At 44.6% G+C, this 18,783-nt stretch overlaps 2 protein-coding genes across 2 annotated transcripts in view; one reads left to right on the forward strand and one right to left on the reverse strand.

Annotated features, from left to right (window-relative positions):
• Positions 1 to 85: 85 nt before the first annotated feature.
• Positions 86 to 10,167, reverse strand: idh1 (isocitrate dehydrogenase (NADP(+)) 1). Its single transcript, XM_056436372.1, has 9 exons — positions 10,064 to 10,167; positions 7,456 to 7,586; positions 4,621 to 4,912; positions 3,521 to 3,623; positions 2,825 to 3,002; positions 2,578 to 2,729; positions 1,756 to 1,896; positions 1,476 to 1,638; positions 86 to 664 (listed from the first exon to the last, which is right to left on the reverse strand). Exons 2-9 carry the CDS (start codon positions 7,575 to 7,577, stop codon positions 571 to 573), a joined length of 1,245 nt encoding a protein of 414 aa, XP_056292347.1. The 5' UTR covers positions 7,578 to 7,586; positions 10,064 to 10,167; the 3' UTR covers positions 86 to 570.
• Positions 10,168 to 16,103: 5,936 nt separating this feature from the next.
• kcnh3 (potassium voltage-gated channel, subfamily H (eag-related), member 3) overlaps positions 16,104 to 18,783 on the forward strand; it is a 127,173-nt gene continuing 124,493 nt past the window's right edge. The window contains exon 1 of the mRNA XM_056438695.1: positions 16,104 to 16,179. Coding sequence (XP_056294670.1) covers positions 16,104 to 16,179 — 76 coding nt within the window. The remainder of the gene's footprint in view (positions 16,180 to 18,783) is intronic.

Genomic DNA, 18,783 nt, shown 5'->3' on the forward strand with positions numbered 1-18,783 from the left:
ATTTGATTTGATTCGTGGAAACGGGACATATTTGGTTGTTTCCAGCCTTAAACGACATCAGCAAAAAGAAAAAGAATGACAAATGTTTCTTAAAAAACTCATTTATTGTGAGTTATATTAGGACTCAACAGGCATTATATTGATTACAAACCAACAGACTTGATGAAGACCTTCTTGGCAGAACATACTCGATGGCGGCGCACACACACACACTCACTCACTCCACTGGACCGGGGGCAATTGGGGTAAACAAGGTCAGTAGAGTGTCCATGTCGTGTGTTTTCACCGTCACGAATATGGCTGCCTACGACTGATGAGGGGGATGATGATGATGATGGCCGACACTGATCAGAGACCTCCGCCCCCCTTCCTCCTAGACGAGGCACCCTGCTCCATCACAGCCCCGGATGAGGGAATGTCATGTCTACTGTAGATCTCCTGGAGTACCCGGGTACACACTCCTCCCTCCCTCCCTCCCTTCCTGCTCCAGCGTCAACTCCTGCAGCTGTGGAGATGTCTGTGTGTGTGTGCGTGTGTGTGTGTGTGTGTTCAACGGGCTGGGAGGTGAGATCACAGTTTGGGCGGGTTAGCCAGCTTCACCTTCAGGTTCTCCGCCAGCTTGTCCAGGAACTCGAAGGTGTTCAGGTAGTCGGAGCGCTTCACTCTGCAAGCGGAGACAACGGGGAGAAAAGATCACGTTTACTTTGGGAGGAACAGAGTTTAATTTGTCCGTGAACCTTCAAACAAAAAGTTGTAAAAACTTGAAAGCTCAGTGTGAACAAGGAACGAGAAGGTGGTTATTACAGAGTTATTACAAACTCAACACCTGACGCAGACTTTCAGTGAGACGACCTGACTGGCTTTAACATCACAGGAAGTGTCACTTTTTGTTGGGTCAATGTTCTCCTCCCCTTTAAATGTAAAAATACTCCATATTACTCATAAACTTCATCATTTGTTTAACGTGACCTGAAAAGCTGCTCCATGCATATTTACTCTTCTATGTTCTTGAGAAATAATGCATTTGTGAATATTCAAATATATGTCTGGCCCTGAGGAGTTCGTTGTGAAAGTTAAGTCTCCGTCTTTTATTTGTTCAATAGCATCTTCGCTTGTAGCCGACACCGCCTTAGTGGATGTAAAACGTGCAATAATATCGCGTGGGATATTTCGGTAGATGACCGAAGCCGCTCCAGAGAGTTTAGACAGCGATCGGATTGAGAGGAAATAGTTTGGCCAGGGGCACGTTCTAATTTCAGATTTTAGAGAAGTGCACCCCCTTCAGGAGAGGGAATTAAAACCAGGAGCACATCAGTCGTACACGAGCAAACTAAAGACGGTTTTAATGGAAACGGGTCAAATCAAACTACTTCAAACAACAAAAGCCACATGTAAGAGCCTGATGTTGAATGATGGATGACAAACTGTTGGTTAGACAAACGCGTCTCCAGCTGACGCAGGACGGAGCGACTCACTGCAGCAGGCCTTTGATGCAGATGGCCAAATCCTTGGTCATGGAACCGGCCTCGATGGTCTCGATGCAAACGGCCTCCAGCGCCTCAGAGAACACGCGCAGCTCGGTGTTGTTGTCCAGCTTGGCCCGGTGGAGCAGGCCCTGTGTCCACGCAAAGATGGAGGCTGTGAAGGGGAAGACGCATATTGCATACAATGCATGCGGTAGAATTAAGAGATTACATTTAGGGAACCGTTTTTTGTTTTTTTTGGAGACGACGTCTGGGTAAACGCTCTTTTTACCGATGGGATTGGTGGAGGTCTCCTTCCCTTGCTGGTGCTGTCTGTAGTGGCGAGTCACCGTGCCGTGGGCGGCCTCAGACTCCACCGTGCGTCCGTCAGGACAGATCAGCACGCTGCTCATCATGCCCAGGGAGCCGTAGCCTGAAACACAAAACCACCGGACAGGGTTCGTACGCATGTTGACCGATGGAATTCCCGGACTTTTCCAGGACTTTAAACCAAATTTCCATGACCAAACTGAAATCTCGGTGTGTACATGAAGACTTTTTGAAAATGCAGTATTCAAACAATGAGAATTACAAAGCATACAATATACCTTAAATGAAACAATTGAATGAGACAATAGTTTGATTAAAAGAATAAACATTACTATATATGTTTATTCTTAGAAACACTTATATAAATGTTTATTCTTTGAATCAAACTATTATCCTTTATGTGCAAATACATCTGTTTGGACTTGGCGTATGCCGACTTATAATTTGAGCGTCTTCCTTTCAAAAACATATGAATTGTTTTAAACTCGACGTAAATGAACATGTGAATATAACAAATTTCCATGACTTTTCCAAAACTTTCGTGATTTAAGTATTTTTCCATGACTTTTCCAGGCCTGGAAATTACCATTTTAAAATTCCATGACTTTTCCAGGTTTTCGATGACCGTACGAACCCTGACCAGAACATGAAATGGAAAAAGGACAACATCTGCATTCTCAATTATTTGTCGTCGTTCATTCCGATGCAGTTTTGCCACAGTTCTAAGAAAGTTTCTACGTTATTTATTCACAGAACTTCTTGCGAGCGGGTCGCTCGGACCGACCTTGTGCCACAGAGTCCGACTGAACGTCCCCGTCGTAGTTCTTGCAGGCCCAAATGAAGCCTCCCTCGGATTTCATGACCTGGGCCACCATGTCGTCGATCAGACGGTGCTCGTACCAGATGCCCTTGGCCTCGAACTTGGCCCGGTATTCCCTGGACACACGCGAGAAGGTGGACGGCGCGCATAAGCTGCGACCTCTGGTATACAAGTGTGTATGTGAGAGAACGTGTGATTTCGAAGTCCTTACTTCTCGTAGATCTCCTGGAAGATGTCTTTGAAGCGACCGTCGTACTTCTTCAGGATGGTGTTCTTGGTGCTGAGGTAGAGAACCCACTCTTTGGTCAAAGCCATCTGGAAGGAGCAGTGGGCGAAGTCCTTGATGGAGCTGTCCGTGTTGTACATCCCCATGGCAACGCCACCTGTGCCTGGATGGACACAAATGGAAACATTGAGTGTCGTACCGAGTCACTTTTTTCGGATGCACGCCATGGTGCATGCAAACCTGTATTTGTGCAGGTGTATTCGTTATGTTAATGTGCAGTAACTGACTGAACAAACATAAAAAAGGGAAAACACGTTCCCTGCTGCTCGGCTCCACTCCTCAACGTTTACAATCTATTTTCTGTGTGAATAGGAGCAGAATTGACCCAAATAGATAAACTGTAGCTTTTATTTCCCCCCCGTTTACGACGTGAACACAAAGCTTCGTCTCACTTACACGTCCACATTATAGCTGACATTCTTTGCTCGACGATATTTTCCATTTTAGACTTATGAGTGTGTAGCCGTGCGCTCTGCGACTCTAAAAGTAAACTGTCCCATTTGTTGCCTGAGCAACTTCCCCCTCCACCCCCCCACAGGCCTTGTATCATCAGACCGTTCTCATGTGGCGAGGGGTCGGGAGTGTGGTGGAGGTGGCGCAGCGGGCCGGCGGTGTTCTTACCCTCAAACTCATGGATGACATATTTGACTGGCTCTCCGTTTGTGGGCGTGTAGGTCATCTCCACTTTTCCAGGCCCAGGCACCACAAAGTCTGTGGCTTTGTACTGTGGGGGGGGGGGAAGATGAGAAAAAGAGAAACACAAGCGGTTAATACGACTGCAGCATTGGCGTTTCATTCCTCACACACACACACTTAACTGCAAAGCCGTTAAAGACAGCTTTAGGAGGGTGCAGAATCAAAGTTCAAACGACAATGCCCAAGTTCTAAACACCTCGGCAGGAGGGGGCTGTCTTCACCAGCAGAGTACATCACATGAATACCTCTGACATCCGTGGGATATTGCGCAACAAGCAGCCATTTGGCCTTTCACCTGCACAACTCTCTGCAAAGAGGAGGACTCAACGCTCTGGCACAGTGGAAATCTGTGGCGCCGTTTCACCTCGATCAATCTTTCAACGGTGTACGTTACTGTCCAAAGTGATGACATGTAATTATTGACCAAGTCTCTCCTGACAACCCAACAATATTTGATAGAACCTGAAGCCACCGAGCTCACACAAGAGTCGCCCAGCAGCCAGAGGTTTTGCGGCAAATGATGCTTCAGTCGTCGTCGTTCAGTATGTCAGATAATAAAGGGAGTTGCTTTCTGCACAAAGATAAAGGCTCTCACAGGGAGTTACTCTTTTCAGCTGTAGTCCAGCTCTATGTTCGGAGGTTTGATCTCACCCCAACATTAATTACCTTCGCATTCTAGGTTATGTTTTGATCGCTGTGTATTTATTTATTTGTATGCGTGTTACTCGCATAACTCAAAAAGTATTAAACCGAATCGCATGACATTTGGTGGGATGATTGGTTATTATCCGGGGACCATTTGATTAGATTTTGGGATCGATCGGGTCAAAGTCATGAAAAGGTCAAAATCTTCTTTTTACCATAGCGTGGTCAATTTCTATCCAATTGGCATGCAACTAATGCCAACATGTTCATAATGCAATGCCCAATCTTGTGATATGCGAAGGTATGCGCTCTACCGAGTGCCCGTTCTAGCTTTTTTAATGTTTTGCATCGCAGAAACAAGTGTGCAAGCGTAGAAATACCTGATCTCCGTGGGCGTGTCTGCCAATGATGATGGGCTTGATCCAGCCGGGCACCAGGCGGGGGATGTTCTTGCAGAGGATGGCCTCCCTGAACACCGTGCCTCCCAGGATGTTGCGGATTGTGCCGTTGGGCGACCGCCACATCTGCTTCAGCTTGAACTCCTCCACGCGGTTCTCGTCCGGCGTGATGGTGGCGCACTTGATGCCCACGTTGTAACGACGCACCGCCTCCGCCGCCTCGACCGTCACCCGGTCGTCCGTCGCGTCTCGGTTCTCTATGCCGAGGTCGTAGCTTTTACAGGAAGAGACGGAGAGGATAAGAGTTTGAACTAACAGTACCGGAGAGAAAGCAGCCGCGATGCCCTGAAAGGCTCTAGAGCTGAGCCACCAATATTCCTTAGATTGCATAACAATAACTTTTTTGCACTACTTAATTTCAGCCAAACAAACATGTTTTAATGCTCTCGATCCCACCAACGCACCAAACTACAGGACGTACCATTGTTAATAAATAAATTCTAACCTCCAGTTAGTAAAAAATATTTTTAAATTGTCAAGTAAGAAAAGTTTCCTTATTAAAAGCTGTAAATATCAAAAAGCTTAACAATCTGCCAAAAAGTCACTGGCATATGTCTGTAGCACTTACTATTTACTAAAATGTAATAAGATCTTTATTACACTTTAGTAATAGTAAATGCTACAGACATGTATGCAATTCAGTTGTCAACAATATTTATATGTGTGCCTTTAAGTATTAGAATATGCAGAGATGTAAGAGAAGATATGGACCAGATATTTATGATCGACCGCAGAGGCATGAGATGCCATAAACCAAAGCGCTCCGTTTCAAGAAGCACAGTAACTATCTCCGCTTCAGTTGCACAATTATCCTGAAGATAAAACTGAACACACGCCACTGTTTTACTTGGCTAGAAGCTAATCTTGGAATGTTCCAGTTCACCGGCTGCAATGTGCCACATAATCACGGTGTCAGAGGACATGAACGGCATTAATAAGTAGCGATAGAGTGTGAGCGTGAGGAACAACTCGCCGCCAGCGGCTTTATTCACTCCACATCACGGCGAATTATAATTTCTTGGAAGACCTGACAGAGTGTTAGCATCGGGAATAGCCACTGGCCTGCTGCCCCGCTTCTCTCACTACTGTGCTCAGTCTGTGCTTCTTTATACGCCTGTTACTCACAGGAGAGAGGAGGGGGGGGGAAACATAGACAAAGGAAACAAGCGGCGTTTCTCAATATGCGTACTTGTGCGTACTTTCCTCTCCTTGTGTCCTCGTGACTCGTGAAACGTCATCAGTCGCAGCCCGAGTACATGTTCCAATTCAAAGTCCGCTTCTCGCAAAGCACGGTCAAAACGCCCGGATGTGACTTGCTCCTCCCACTTTCCGGAGGATGCATCAGAGGAGACTTGTGCGTACTCTGGCCAGCAGATATCCCAGAATGCATTTCACCAGCAACCGGAAACAGTAGGGGAGGAGAAAATAAACTACTGACAGATGACTTTTTATAAATACTACTGTTGTTGAGTCACGGAATGTCATTTTAGGATGTTTTGTTTATTTGACTGTAAAACATAATTTACAGTGAATAATTAGAGTAAACCCAGGAGCAAGAACAGCTGATGTGGTGACGTCATCAAGTCAGCTGCTGTTCCAATCGCAGAAAGACCGTCCTCCCGTCCTCCGGAGTCTGGACTCCCAAGTCCAGACTCCAAAAGAACACAAGTCTGTACTCGTGTACTTTGAATTGAGAAACGCCGAAGGAATCGATTGTGCAATGGCGACCATCCCGCTGCCGAGTGACTGGACAGGCTGCTCCCCTCGTCACCGCTTGTGCAAGAGGAAGCGAACCAACCAGTAAGAGGGGAACGTTCACTTCATGAGAACAGGAATGAGCTCGGTGCTTCTGATTCCCTTCAAATACGAGCCGTCTCTGAAACCCGTTAGCATTGTTTGAAGAGCAGCCGTGACCTTTTACCCACTTTCTTCCTTTCCTCAAACATAACAAGATGACTCTTGGGGAAAAAAAAGAGGTGGAAATAGAAAGCTACAAGGAAACAGTTTCAGGTTTAACAAGTTTGTTTCCCCTCTTTGTTGTAAAGCAGTTGACTGTGAGATTGTGTGTCTGTTCAACCTGTAACAATTAGAAAACCTGAACATGCTTGTAGCCTGAACTCACACACGTGTTCACCCTTTTTATATCTGCAATTGCGATCAGTTGTTATCAAAAGAGTGTATTTGAAAAGTAAAAAATTTGATATGGAAATTTGACAAAAGGTCCGAAAGAGGCCTCAATGCCAATTGGTTCTAGTTTGTTTTTCCAGTGGCCTGAATTCTGACAACCTTGATTTTTAAGATATTTTCATACAAGAGTATTTATTACACGATATTAAATAAAATAAATGCTTCCAAAGCCTGCAGCAAAACAAATCATTAACTTTTTACGACGCGTTACAAGATGTGAGGATTCTGGAATTACACCAATCTGAAAAAGGACGCCGAAATCCAAAGGGCTGACAATCTCCCCCCACGAGGCTGCATGAAGATATGATTCGTTGTGATGGATGGCGACATTGGGGACTTGAACTTCACGTAAAAAATAAATTAAAAAAAGGTCACGCAAATAACATACAACTCCGAACAAAGTCCATGCAGGAGATAAGAGGAGCAACAGGGTCAAATGAAGAAACCGATGTGCCCACTAAATAGAGAACATTATTTTGGTAATGAGATGTTTTGGAAGATCAATTAATTATCCTGTGACCAAAAAGAGCAAGTTGCCGCCCTGTGCTCGGCACGCTGAGGCGTATTCACCTGTGCAGGTCGAGCTCCAGGTACGGGAAGATGAGTTTCTCCTTGATGAGCTCCCAGATGACCCGAGTCATCTCATCCCCCTGCATCTCCACCACGGAGCCGGCCTTGATCTTCGGAGACATCGTTGAGTCCTGCGACACAAGAAATAAAACACACAGGCGGATAAGTTAAGGAGAAAACATGAAGATTTTAATCCAGCAGAAAATAAATACAACTTGCGGTTAGTCACTGTAAAACAGAATCACAATAATAAGTGAAATACTTGTTTAGGGATTATATAATAAATATATTGTTTAATAAAAACTTAAGTAACAGGACAATAAAGCATGTGTGTAGTTGTACCTCTCTACATACCACTGCACACTCAATGAATAAACTCATGACCTCAGCAGTTATTTAGCACATCTGATATGTCCATATCCTGGAAGACTGCAGCATACAGCGAACCAATGCCAACAAACTCATTCATAGCCATGCATAGAATAATTAAACACAGAAGTGTCCTTCATATTATTCCATTATTTACTTTTATGCAGACTTGTTTCTCCTGTAAATGTAGCCTAACATTACGGATGTTCACTTTGATAGTTGGTGTTTTACGACAGTTTCATTACTTAATTTGGGTAACATTACAGGAGCTTTCTAAAAAGTTACGTAAGCCCGAAACCAGCTGATCCTCGCACGATGGGGAGGGGCCAGCCAGAGCCAGCCAGAGGCGAGCGGTGTGTTCGCCGGTGTTACACCCCGACTGGTTTTCAAACCTACTGGTTTCCCTACGCGTGCGTTGTGTTCCCTTCACATCTGCAGCGGGGCTCTGTCACACATTCACAAACATATTGCTGGAGATCTTCAAGCCACCGTTCATATCCATTTCGGCGATTACGATTGTATAAGTGAGCAGTGCATCACAGCCACGGATGAAGAAATACATTTTCGGAAAAATAAAAATATCGCCCGACCTGGTTTCTATCCCTTTCACGCAAAAGGAGACTGGACTCAAAGACGCGCAGTCTGTGCGCTGCGCCACCAGATATTGGTTTCTGCTCAAGTAATTTATATATTGATCCATTAAGTCACATTTCTTATGTTTTCATGGGAACAGTTTGGTCGAAGGGATCTGAAACAACTGGTTACCTTGAGCTGATATTTACACTTTGAAACATGTTTAGCGATGCTTGTTCGCAACGCAACAACCACACAATACCGACGCAGTTTGACAACAACTAATTGACTTTCGTGACGAGTATACAATGACAATGGTAGGCTACTGTGAAAATAATTTAGAAACATTGCGAACACTGAGCAACAGGAAGAATGGAATACTAGTAATGTTCTATCTACAAAACAATGTAGAACATATTGTTGGAGCTCTTGAAGCCACATTTCACATCTATTTACAGTTGTGCAAGTAAGCACCACATCACACATGACGAAACACATGTAGGAACGTATTTTTATGAAAGATCGCAACGACCTGGATTCGATCTCTGTCGAGCAAAGAAGATGATGTCCTCCACATCGCTGGTGCTTCTGGTTGCACTACCAGTAAACACAAAAGTATAAGACATTTAAAAAGCTATTCTTAATGTCACATCTCGTGTCCAGGGAACTGTTTGGTGTCAGGGATTAGAAACAACTAGTTGCCTCGGGCGGATATTAAAGCTTCCAAACATATTCAGCGATGCTTTTATAAATAATATTCAGACTTGCGTACCATAATACAAAAATAATAACTATATTTACATATCACACAAATTATTCACAGCCGTCAAAACAAAAATATAACACAACGGCCAAGATAGACAGTGAAAGAAAACATGCTGGACAGCAGAAGTCCAGTGTCTGCCACTTTTTCCATTTATACTGATGTCGCTAAGTTATTAATTGATTCTGATTACATGATTTGTAATTGGACAGCTTATTTTAAGATTTGAGGTCTGTGAAGCATTTGCTAAACTCGTGGAATATGTAAATAAAATTTATCAACCCATTTTTTGTATTATGATAGTCTGAATATTATTTATAAAAGCATCGCTGAATAAGTCAATTAGTTGTTGTCAAAATGCGTCGGTATTGTGTGGTTGTTGTGAATGTGTGACGAATCTGGTGAGCGAGACAGAGCCCCGCTGCAGATGTTAAGAGAACACAACGCACGCACGCGTAGGGAAACCAGTAGGTTTGAAAACCAGTCGGGGTGTAACACCGGTCACACGAGGAACGCAGACCCGTTAACGTGGCGTTTAACGGGCAGGTTTGGGGTTTTTTGGGGGTTAAAATATAAGGCTACCAATAAATGACAGGAAGAAGAAGAAAAAACCCGAAAGCAGGAAGAAGTTTGCTCAGACTATGGGCCTTGTGGGCCCTCTTAAAGAGAGACGTTCACGTGCATACGACTTCATTTTAATTTAAACTTAAATACTCGAACAGGAAATAATGTTATCTTTATTTGTAGTTATATCCAATATTGGTTCTAGCTCGCCCGTGGCAACCCGGTGTCTCGAGACAATGAGATAAACAGTCGAGCGGCACGTCACGTCACCTCACGTCGCCCCCGCCCACACTCCATTCTGCGCGAAGCAGCGCTTCGCTAAAGGTTACCGACTCCTACCTGGTTTGGTTCAAAGGTCCACGGCGCAGTCACGGACGGGTTGAGGAGGCGGAATGGTGTCGGCCTGAGCTGAAAGTGGCTAATGCTGATGGAGGTGCGGCAGGTACCCGGATACCGAGCTCGCGAGATATTGACCAATCGGAGAAGAGCAGAAAAGAACGGACAACCAATCGGAGAAGCCAAAAAAGGCGGAGGGGCGTGATTTGTCTGGGAAGGTGGGTGGGGGGGGGGGATTGTGGCTCACTGATTGGTCTGAGATATATATTGCACTTTTCCGCCAGACAGACGAATATATATATATATATATTATATATATATAAATATACATATATATAATATATGTATATGTATATATATATATATATATATATGCGTATATATGCATATATATATGCATATATATACATACACATATATATACATATATACGCATACATATGCATATACATATATATATATATGTATATATATATACATACACATACAACAGCAACAACAACAACATGTGTCAACCATAATATTCCCCTGAACTTTCATTACTTTGGGGAATGTTTCGACTGGTTTCATTTATTTTTGAGTAGACAATGAGACCACTCCCTATTTAAAGGCCACTCTGACACATGGCTGGATTAACCAGTTTCAGGGTAAACATTTGATGAAGGGCTCTTTACTCTTTATCTCCCACCAGCAACTGAATGGGGTGTTTGTCAATATCAAGAGATTGTGATAAGATTGTGGGATAATGACGGTCCACAGTCGCCAACAAACTAAACTCACAACATAGGGAGATCTAAAGGGGCTTATGACAGAAGGCCATGTACTTTCCATGTTTCAGTCTGATACAATAACTCACGTAGTCAACTCCTCAAAACAGTGTTTAGACACAACACAGAGCTCAATCCTTCTGGAGACCAAAGTACTACATTATGATGATGTGACGTAGTCAGAGGAGTAGACACTGACAGCAGTGTCACAACAGAACAGGTTACATGTTGATAATGATGATGTAGTAATGAAGGTTACAGGTGAAGCACAGGTGGTGTTGTGACTGGGTGCTCACTGAAGGCTGCTTAATAAGAATAAATCAACTGTCTCTTTATTTTTCAATTGTCAATATGTATTGCCTCATGGTCATCATATCCTCACTCTTCCATGTAGGAATGTTTGGTTCTAAAATGACACAAATAAAACAAGTAAATACATGATGTATACAACTGTGCTGGAAATTAACCATGAACATTAAATATCAGAGGAAATAAACGGCATTAAATACATATGTATCAATAACCAAGTATTACATACAGGTGTACTGTCATCTAGTAGTTTAAAGGTGAACCCTTTGGTGTTCGTCCAAGAAACAGCAGAATGAGGTGGAAATATAAATATGATAACAGCAACAACTCTGCACAGACACATTACTTTGATTAATCTATATTAGCAACTGTGTTGCATTAAACAATGCAACGATTAAGTGACAAGTTGATTCTTGCTGTGTACATGAATATTAAACTTCATGTAGTCACTACTGTCGCTAAAATATCCAGGTTTAATTATTTATTATTTATATTGACTAAATAATATTATTCTAACGTTACCCTGCCATTTTGTTGCATCATAGAACACTGTAAATACGAATATATATCACTGGCTTTTATTTTGACTTTCATTTTAAGCACTTCCGTTCTGTCGTTTTGGGTTTCAGACGACAGAAACGGAATACAAGTGTTTTTCCATTTTTTCGTTTTTTTCTTTCAAACGGAAAACTAAAAAAAAACACGTTATTTCCGTATTCCGTATTTGGAATGAAACGAAAAAACAAACTAACAAAACGTACACGGATCGTACACGGACCCGGTTTTCGTAAGCTCCGCTCAAAAACAACTTTCACTTCTCATTGGTTAGCTTTTCAAGAAATACATTGTGGGATCTTCTCATTGGCTCAGCCATCTGTCCGTTGGTCGGTGGGTGGGCGTCCCCATATGATCGTGTCATCACTCCGGGCTCCATCTTTCTCTGCGCCATCGTTCCCCAGGTTCTCAGGGGGTCCAACATGCCCCTCTGTCGGCTTCCCGTCCTTCTCCGGGCAGGGTGTGAAATACCTGACAGGGAAACAAGCATCTTCACATTCAAATCTCACACAAAGGGTTCTTCAACCATTGAACAATCTGCACAGAGATATCCTTCAATGACATGCAAACCAAGATACAAAATACATTACAACTCTACAAAAGGAACCATAAATTACCAAATTAAAACCAGGCTGCTGCAAGAAGACGTGTAAACTCATGTTTACAATGTTTACTGAGGGAATAAATCAAGAGGGACGATTTTTTTAAATCGGCAGTGTTGACCCCTGCCGGTCAGTATAAAGATAAACGACACATGTGGAAGTCTTGTTGTGTTTTGATGTGAATATGAATCTGTTGTCTGAGTGCCTTCGTGTCGTTAAAATAAAAAATACAGATATAAATAAGACGGGATGTCAGGCTAATCAATGGTCTGGTCTGTTATGCACAATGGACTTAATATATTTTAGGTCCATTACTCTGGAGTGAGTAAATACTAATGGAAATTAATTCTGATTACTTATGTGCCAAGTTCCTACTCTGCTAGAAACCGCATCTTTATTACATGTTGAGAGACCCAGAGACTAACCACAACTCCTTCACAGTAAATTGGCCCCAGTTTCTTGTGTGTCAGATAGTAAGTGGAAATTTAAATAAATACAAGTTTGCAGGACCACACGATGAGCGATGACCTCTATAAGTCTGGGCCACGGGGGCACTTTCTTATTTGGCAAAATTGGTAATCTGACCTTGCTCTAAGGGTTGCCAGTACAATTGAATATTATTTTGCATTTCACTCAGTAAACTTCAACAAGATTGCGTTTGTGCAGTTTCTCCACAAGTTTAACTCCAATGCCACGGAGCAGTTTTGAGAGGTTTTTACACACAACTGACCATCAGGCACTAAAACATCCTCTGCTGTGCCTTCATTGACTCTTTCTCTCTCTAAAAGTCTGCACACGGTCTCGGGGCCCTGAAGGTACCATTTCCTGCCATGCTTTGATCAAGGGAGCGTCTTATGTCCTGGAAGGTGTAAGTTGGCTTGGCAGCTTTCCATATTTATTTGTGATTTAATACAATACAGTCAACCATAATAGCTGACAATGTAGCACCGGGCAATATGGAGAAAATACATTATCACAATGTCTACTACAAAATACCTTGATAACAACATTGTGTTTGACAATTGGTGTAGATATTGTAACGGACTGAGGGAATGTTATGAGTCCCGTGTCTTCGCCGCCATGTGTGACAAACTGGGATCCCACAAAACCCGCACGACACCCCTCCATCCACAGAGCGATGGGCTGGTCGAGAGGTTCAACCGCACGCTGGCACAACAGCTGGCCATCGTGGCAGCTAAACATCAGCGCGACTGGGACGACCACGTGCCTCTGGTGCTGATGGCTTACAGGTCTGCGGTGCAGGACTCCACTTCCTGCTCTCCTGCCCTTCTCATGCTCGGCAGAGAAATCCGGACGCCAGGGGAGATGATGATGGGGAAACCTCCTGACGCCCCTGCAGGTCCCACAGGGCTCGACGATGCTCGGAAACTCCAGGACCGCTTGGAGTCGGCCCACGAGTTTGCCAGGAACCAGATGCGCAGTGCGGGCGTAAGGCAAAAGAGGAACTACGATGTGCACGTTAGAGGACGCCATTTTGAAGTCGGAGAGCTGGTCTGGGTGTATAGCCCTCAGAGGAAGAAGGGCAGGTGCCCAAAGCTCGACAGTGAGTGGGTGGGGCCCTGCCGAGTCCTGGAGAGACTTGGAGAGGTGGTGTACAGGGTCCAACTGCCACCACGAGGAAGGAAAGTCGCTCTGCATCGAGACAGGCTGGCCCCTACCGGGCACATCCACCCCATCAGGACAGAGCCTGGGGCACGGGGAACCCTGGACTCAGCCCAGACTACCCCAAACCTTTTCCCCAATGGGCCCCACCTTTTCCCCCGCTTCACAGTTAGCTCTTGGTGTGGCCCCGCCTCCTCCCTTCCCCCCTGCCTGGTCCCAGCGTCCCCTCAACCCTTTTCCTTCTCCCCAGCGCCGGCGGCAGCCTCAGAGGAACCGGCAGGCCTGACCACCTGAGAGACTTTGTTTGCCCCTCGAGGCGAGGGACTTTGTGGGGGGGGTAGTGTAACGGACTGAGGGTCGTCTCAGCGAGTCCGTGATGACATACATAAGCAATGGGAATATGGTCAAATGTCAACTATAATATAATATCATACTTTTGGGAATGTTTCAACTGTTTCATTTATTTTTGAGTAGACAATGAGACCACCCCCTATTTAAAGGCCACTGTGATGAAGGGCTCTTTACTTTTATTGACGGTCCACAGTCGCCAACAAAACCAACTCACAAATATAGGGAGATCTAAGGGCTATGACAGAAAGGCCATGTACTTTCCATGATGTTGATAATGATGATGTAGTAATGAAGGTTACAGGTGAAGCACAGGTGGTGCTGTGACTGGGTGCATGCCCCTCTGTCGGCTTCTGGTCCTTTCCTCCGCAGGGGTGAAAATACCTGGGAAACAAGGAATAAATCAAGAGGGACGATTTTTTTTTCGGTGCAGTGTTGACTCTCCGGTCAGTCATGTGGAAGTCTTGTTGTGTTTTGATGTGAATATGAATCTGTTGTCTGAGTGCCAGGCTAATCAATGGTCTGGTAAGTCTGGGCCCACAGGGAGCAGTTTTGAGAGGTTTTTACACACAACTGACCATCAGGCACTAAAACATCTCCTAGTCAACCATAATAGCTGACAATGTAATATGGAGAAAATACATTATCACAATGTCTACTACAAAATACCTTGATAACAACATTGTGTTTGACAATTGGTGTAGATATAAAGACAATTGTGTACAGGCAAATATTAAAATAGCTTTTTTTCTTCTCTTCTGTTGTCACATTCAGGCCATATAAACAATATGTTTTTATTGATGATATAAAAAGTTGAAACTATCTAATCCTATCCCAACAGTTGTTCAAGTTTGACATGTATTCTACATGTAACGAAAAAGTAGCACAAATTGCTCTGCTTCACCACTAGAGGGCAGAAGCTCACTGCGCAATCAGAACCCTGAATAAGAACCGGCTTCCGGACGTCTCCACATGAGGCCATGTGGTCCTGAGGAGAGCCGAGGAGCAAGCAGAGGAGTCGATCCTTGTGCGGTCCTCTTGGGAAATCTTAAATCAAATGACACATTCTCAAATAGGTCGATCCACATCAATTTAAACCTCCACGAATTAAACAGGCAGTGTGTTGACATCTATTAAGCCTTGACTTCAGAATACGCTGCATGATCTCGCCTTGTGCCAACAGCAGACTTTATTGCTTACATTTTATTTTCGATCAGCGCGTGTTGGAGCTACTTTTACTTCCACGCGGATAAGTTCACATCATTGGGGAAAAGCCACTGGTTTCCAGAACACCATCTCTTTGTTGTCTCCCGGTCCACTTTGGAACAGGACCACAGCTTGGCAAGACCTGGCTGGGAGGGAGAGTCACGTGACTCTGCATCTGCTCTCAGTTGTGGCACCATAACCACGCAACGAGAGAGAGAGAGTTGAGGAGGAGCTTGCAGCGATAAAATTCACTCCACGCGCCATCAGCACCAACAACTTGCAGTCTACCCATCCATCCTCACCTCTTACTCTCTTACTCTCTCTCTCTCCAGCGCACTTCCTTTTTGCGAAGGCACACTGGCGTTTTAATCATTTAGTTCATTTTTCTCCAACCGTCGGAAGGTGCACAGGTGCATCCCGCGGTTAGTACTCGCTCCCCGCTTTGTTGATAATGGTCACAACCCCCGCGGTCTCAAGGTGGAGTCACCGCGCGTATCTCGTATCGGTGCGCTTCTCCAGGGGCTGGGATGCGCACCGGGCACCTCCCGCTTCCTGCCTAGTTTTGGGTCTGAGCAGGACTCGAGCTCTGTCCCGGGGCGCCGAGGCAGGAGGACCCAGTCGACCCGGAGCAGGATGCCGGTGATGAGAGGGCTGCTGGCCCCGCAAAACACCTTCCTGGACACCATCGCCACCCGCTTCGATGGCACCCGTGAGTAAACACACGGGAGCCCTCTCGTGATCGGTTCTACCCAGCACACACAGTCCACACAGTTCACACGCAAGAGATAAAAACAACAACAACACATACATGAATGTACTTTAAGGTGCACGTTTAAAAGTTATAAAGGTGTTCACCTTTTGCTTCTTAAAAACTTCAGTTTCTTAGCAAATGTTTACTTGTCTGCGCAAGATGGGCTGCGCACGAAGAAGCACACACGAGTGTTCACTAAGTTCCACACGTGCACAACAGTAGCGACTCTTGGTCTTCAGACTGGTCAGTATAGTCATCGGACCACCGAGTGGTTTCTAGTTGACATACAATCCAAGGAGTCGAGAGACTTCGCTTTGATTTTTGCCCACTGTTGTAGTTTGTTATGACCGAGTCTTCCTCCAGTTCCTTTGTGCGCCACTGTGTCCGTTGTGCACGCACGCACGCACGCGCACACACGCACACACATACACACACACACACACACACACACACACACACACACACACACACACACACACACACACACACACACACACACACAATGTTGCAGATCAAACTCCAAGCTTTTCTGCCTCGCGTATACCCCTGAATGGGTAGCTATAGATATAGAGAGAGATCGGATGTTCTTGTTTGTGTTGTTTAGCTTCTTTGGCGAGGGTGTCTTGAGAACAGATGCAATGAGCAGCCCGTGTGTGTTTGGGGCCCATGCTGAGGAGGTGGGCGGGTGAGAGATGCTCATATCGTGCTCGGTATCGCCTGCGTTGATTATTCAGGATGATGGGAGTCTGTGCAAGTGGGGCGAGCCAGTGTCCCCCCCCCCCCCCTCCCTCTAAAAACAGTAACAGTATATGTGGCAACATGATAGAAGAAGATTCAGAACTCGCCTAAACCCCTCTCTTCTCTCAACTACACATTGACCAAAGACACAGGCACCATTGCCTCTGTGTTTTGTGCGGCAGGACATTTGAATTCTCCCACTTTGATATGCAAAGTGAGTTGTTGGTGCCGGATCTGATGTTGGGTGAAGAAGAAACTCTATAACTTCTCATATACTCCTCCACACTCACACTCATGTCTGCCATACGACCAGTCTTCAAATACTGCAGGTCGACACTCTAATTATATAGTCTGCTTTCATCCACACCCCCCAACTCACACAAGCACAATCACACACACACACACACACATACACATCAAACACACACAACTCACGTATGCTCGCAAACAAATCCAACAGTAGGATTGAGATGATCGTGTTTTATTTATTAGCTCTCATTGTGACTATAAGTGGTCTTCTTAAGGCACGCCATTTGTATTTCTCTGGCTTAAAACACCGGCCGAAGGCTGATAATTATACATCTCCAGCAGTACAATGAGCAGTCATTGTAATTAACTCGTATGGCTGTCAAGAATTCATCGTGGCCTTTCTGCTTGTCAGAAGGAAGAGGAGGATGAGGGGGAGGGGAAGGAGAAGGAGGAGAGGGGGTGACAATGAGAGGTTGCTGGGGGTTGGGGAGGGCGGGAGAGTGTGTGTGTGTGTGTGTGTTTGTGTGTGTGTGTTGCATGATGGGAGAATATGGTCTCGCTGTGTCTGTTGGGAAGTGCAGGGTGGGGGTGTTGGCCATGTCTACAAATATGAATGTGTTATTGGTCTATAGTTGGGACAAACATGCAGCTATGTGTGTGTTTTACATTTTTTTAAATGGAGCGATATTCATACATCACATTAAATCAGACACTTGAGGGAGAATGCAGTTATGTGTCTATCTGTGGGGCTGATGGGAGCTGTGTGTGTGTGTGTGTGTGTGTGTGTGTGTTTGTGTCTGTGTGAAAGAGAGAGAGAGAGAGAGAGAGACAGACAGAGAAGAACAAAGGTGTTTGCAGTGATAGTGATCAAAAGGCAGTCATGATCACTTTAAAAAGCCTCTCATCTCTGCCAGACGCCGTTTCCTGGAATTGCTTCATTTCCCCGGGTTGAGGACAATCAGCTGCTTTGGTGCTTTGGTTCAGTCACTCTCGATATTAATGAATGCACGCAGGATTCACAAATGTGTTCTGTGATTCAAATCGCTCTCTCTAAAGAACCAAAGTCACCATTACACTCACGGGTCATCTAATCTGCACACTCATTTAGTTTAACCCTTGTGTTGCCTTAGGGTCATTTATACCCGAATCAATATTACACCCTCCCCCCGCCTTAGGATTTTTGGACCCCACCCCATTATGTTGTCGGGTTGTCTTTCTTTCAACAAACAACAAACAAAAAAGTGCCACACTCAAACTTAACAATACAAATTGTAAAATATTTCTGGAGGTTTTTAATTGCTGGTCCAAATTGAACCCCAAAGTAAAAAATATTAATATAAATATAAAAGGTAACAGGAGGGTGAAAAATTTGAATGGTCAAAAAAACAAAAAAGCGAGGAAGAGTAATATTGATTCGGGTCAAAATGACCCTAAGGCAACACAAGGGTTAAATATTCAAACTGTTGAGGCTGCATTTACAATCTGCCCGTTGTGCGTGGACTTCACTGCCAATCGTGAGACTCCCCAACAGAGCCAATCAGACGTCTCCTCCATTTCCAAACAGCAGGAGCTTCT

This window comes from Pseudoliparis swirei, chromosome 2, assembly GCF_029220125.1.
Source record: "Pseudoliparis swirei isolate HS2019 ecotype Mariana Trench chromosome 2, NWPU_hadal_v1, whole genome shotgun sequence".
In the NCBI taxonomy this organism is placed as follows: Eukaryota; Metazoa; Chordata; class Actinopteri; order Perciformes; family Liparidae; genus Pseudoliparis; species Pseudoliparis swirei.

Excerpts from the sequence above, each read along its gene's own strand:
- idh1 (XM_056436372.1), bottom strand. The coding sequence starts at position 7,577 with ATGTCTCCGAAGATCAAGGCCGGCTCCGTGGTGGAGATGCAGGGGGAT. Across the intron at positions 3,624-4,620 it reads GACACGCCCACGGAGATCAG|TACAAAGCCACAGACTTTGT; the intron begins GTATTTCTACGC and ends CCCCCCCCACAG. Across the intron at positions 3,003-3,520 it reads TGTCATCCATGAGTTTGAGG|GCACAGGTGGCGTTGCCATG; the intron begins GTAAGAACACCG and ends GTGTCCATCCAG.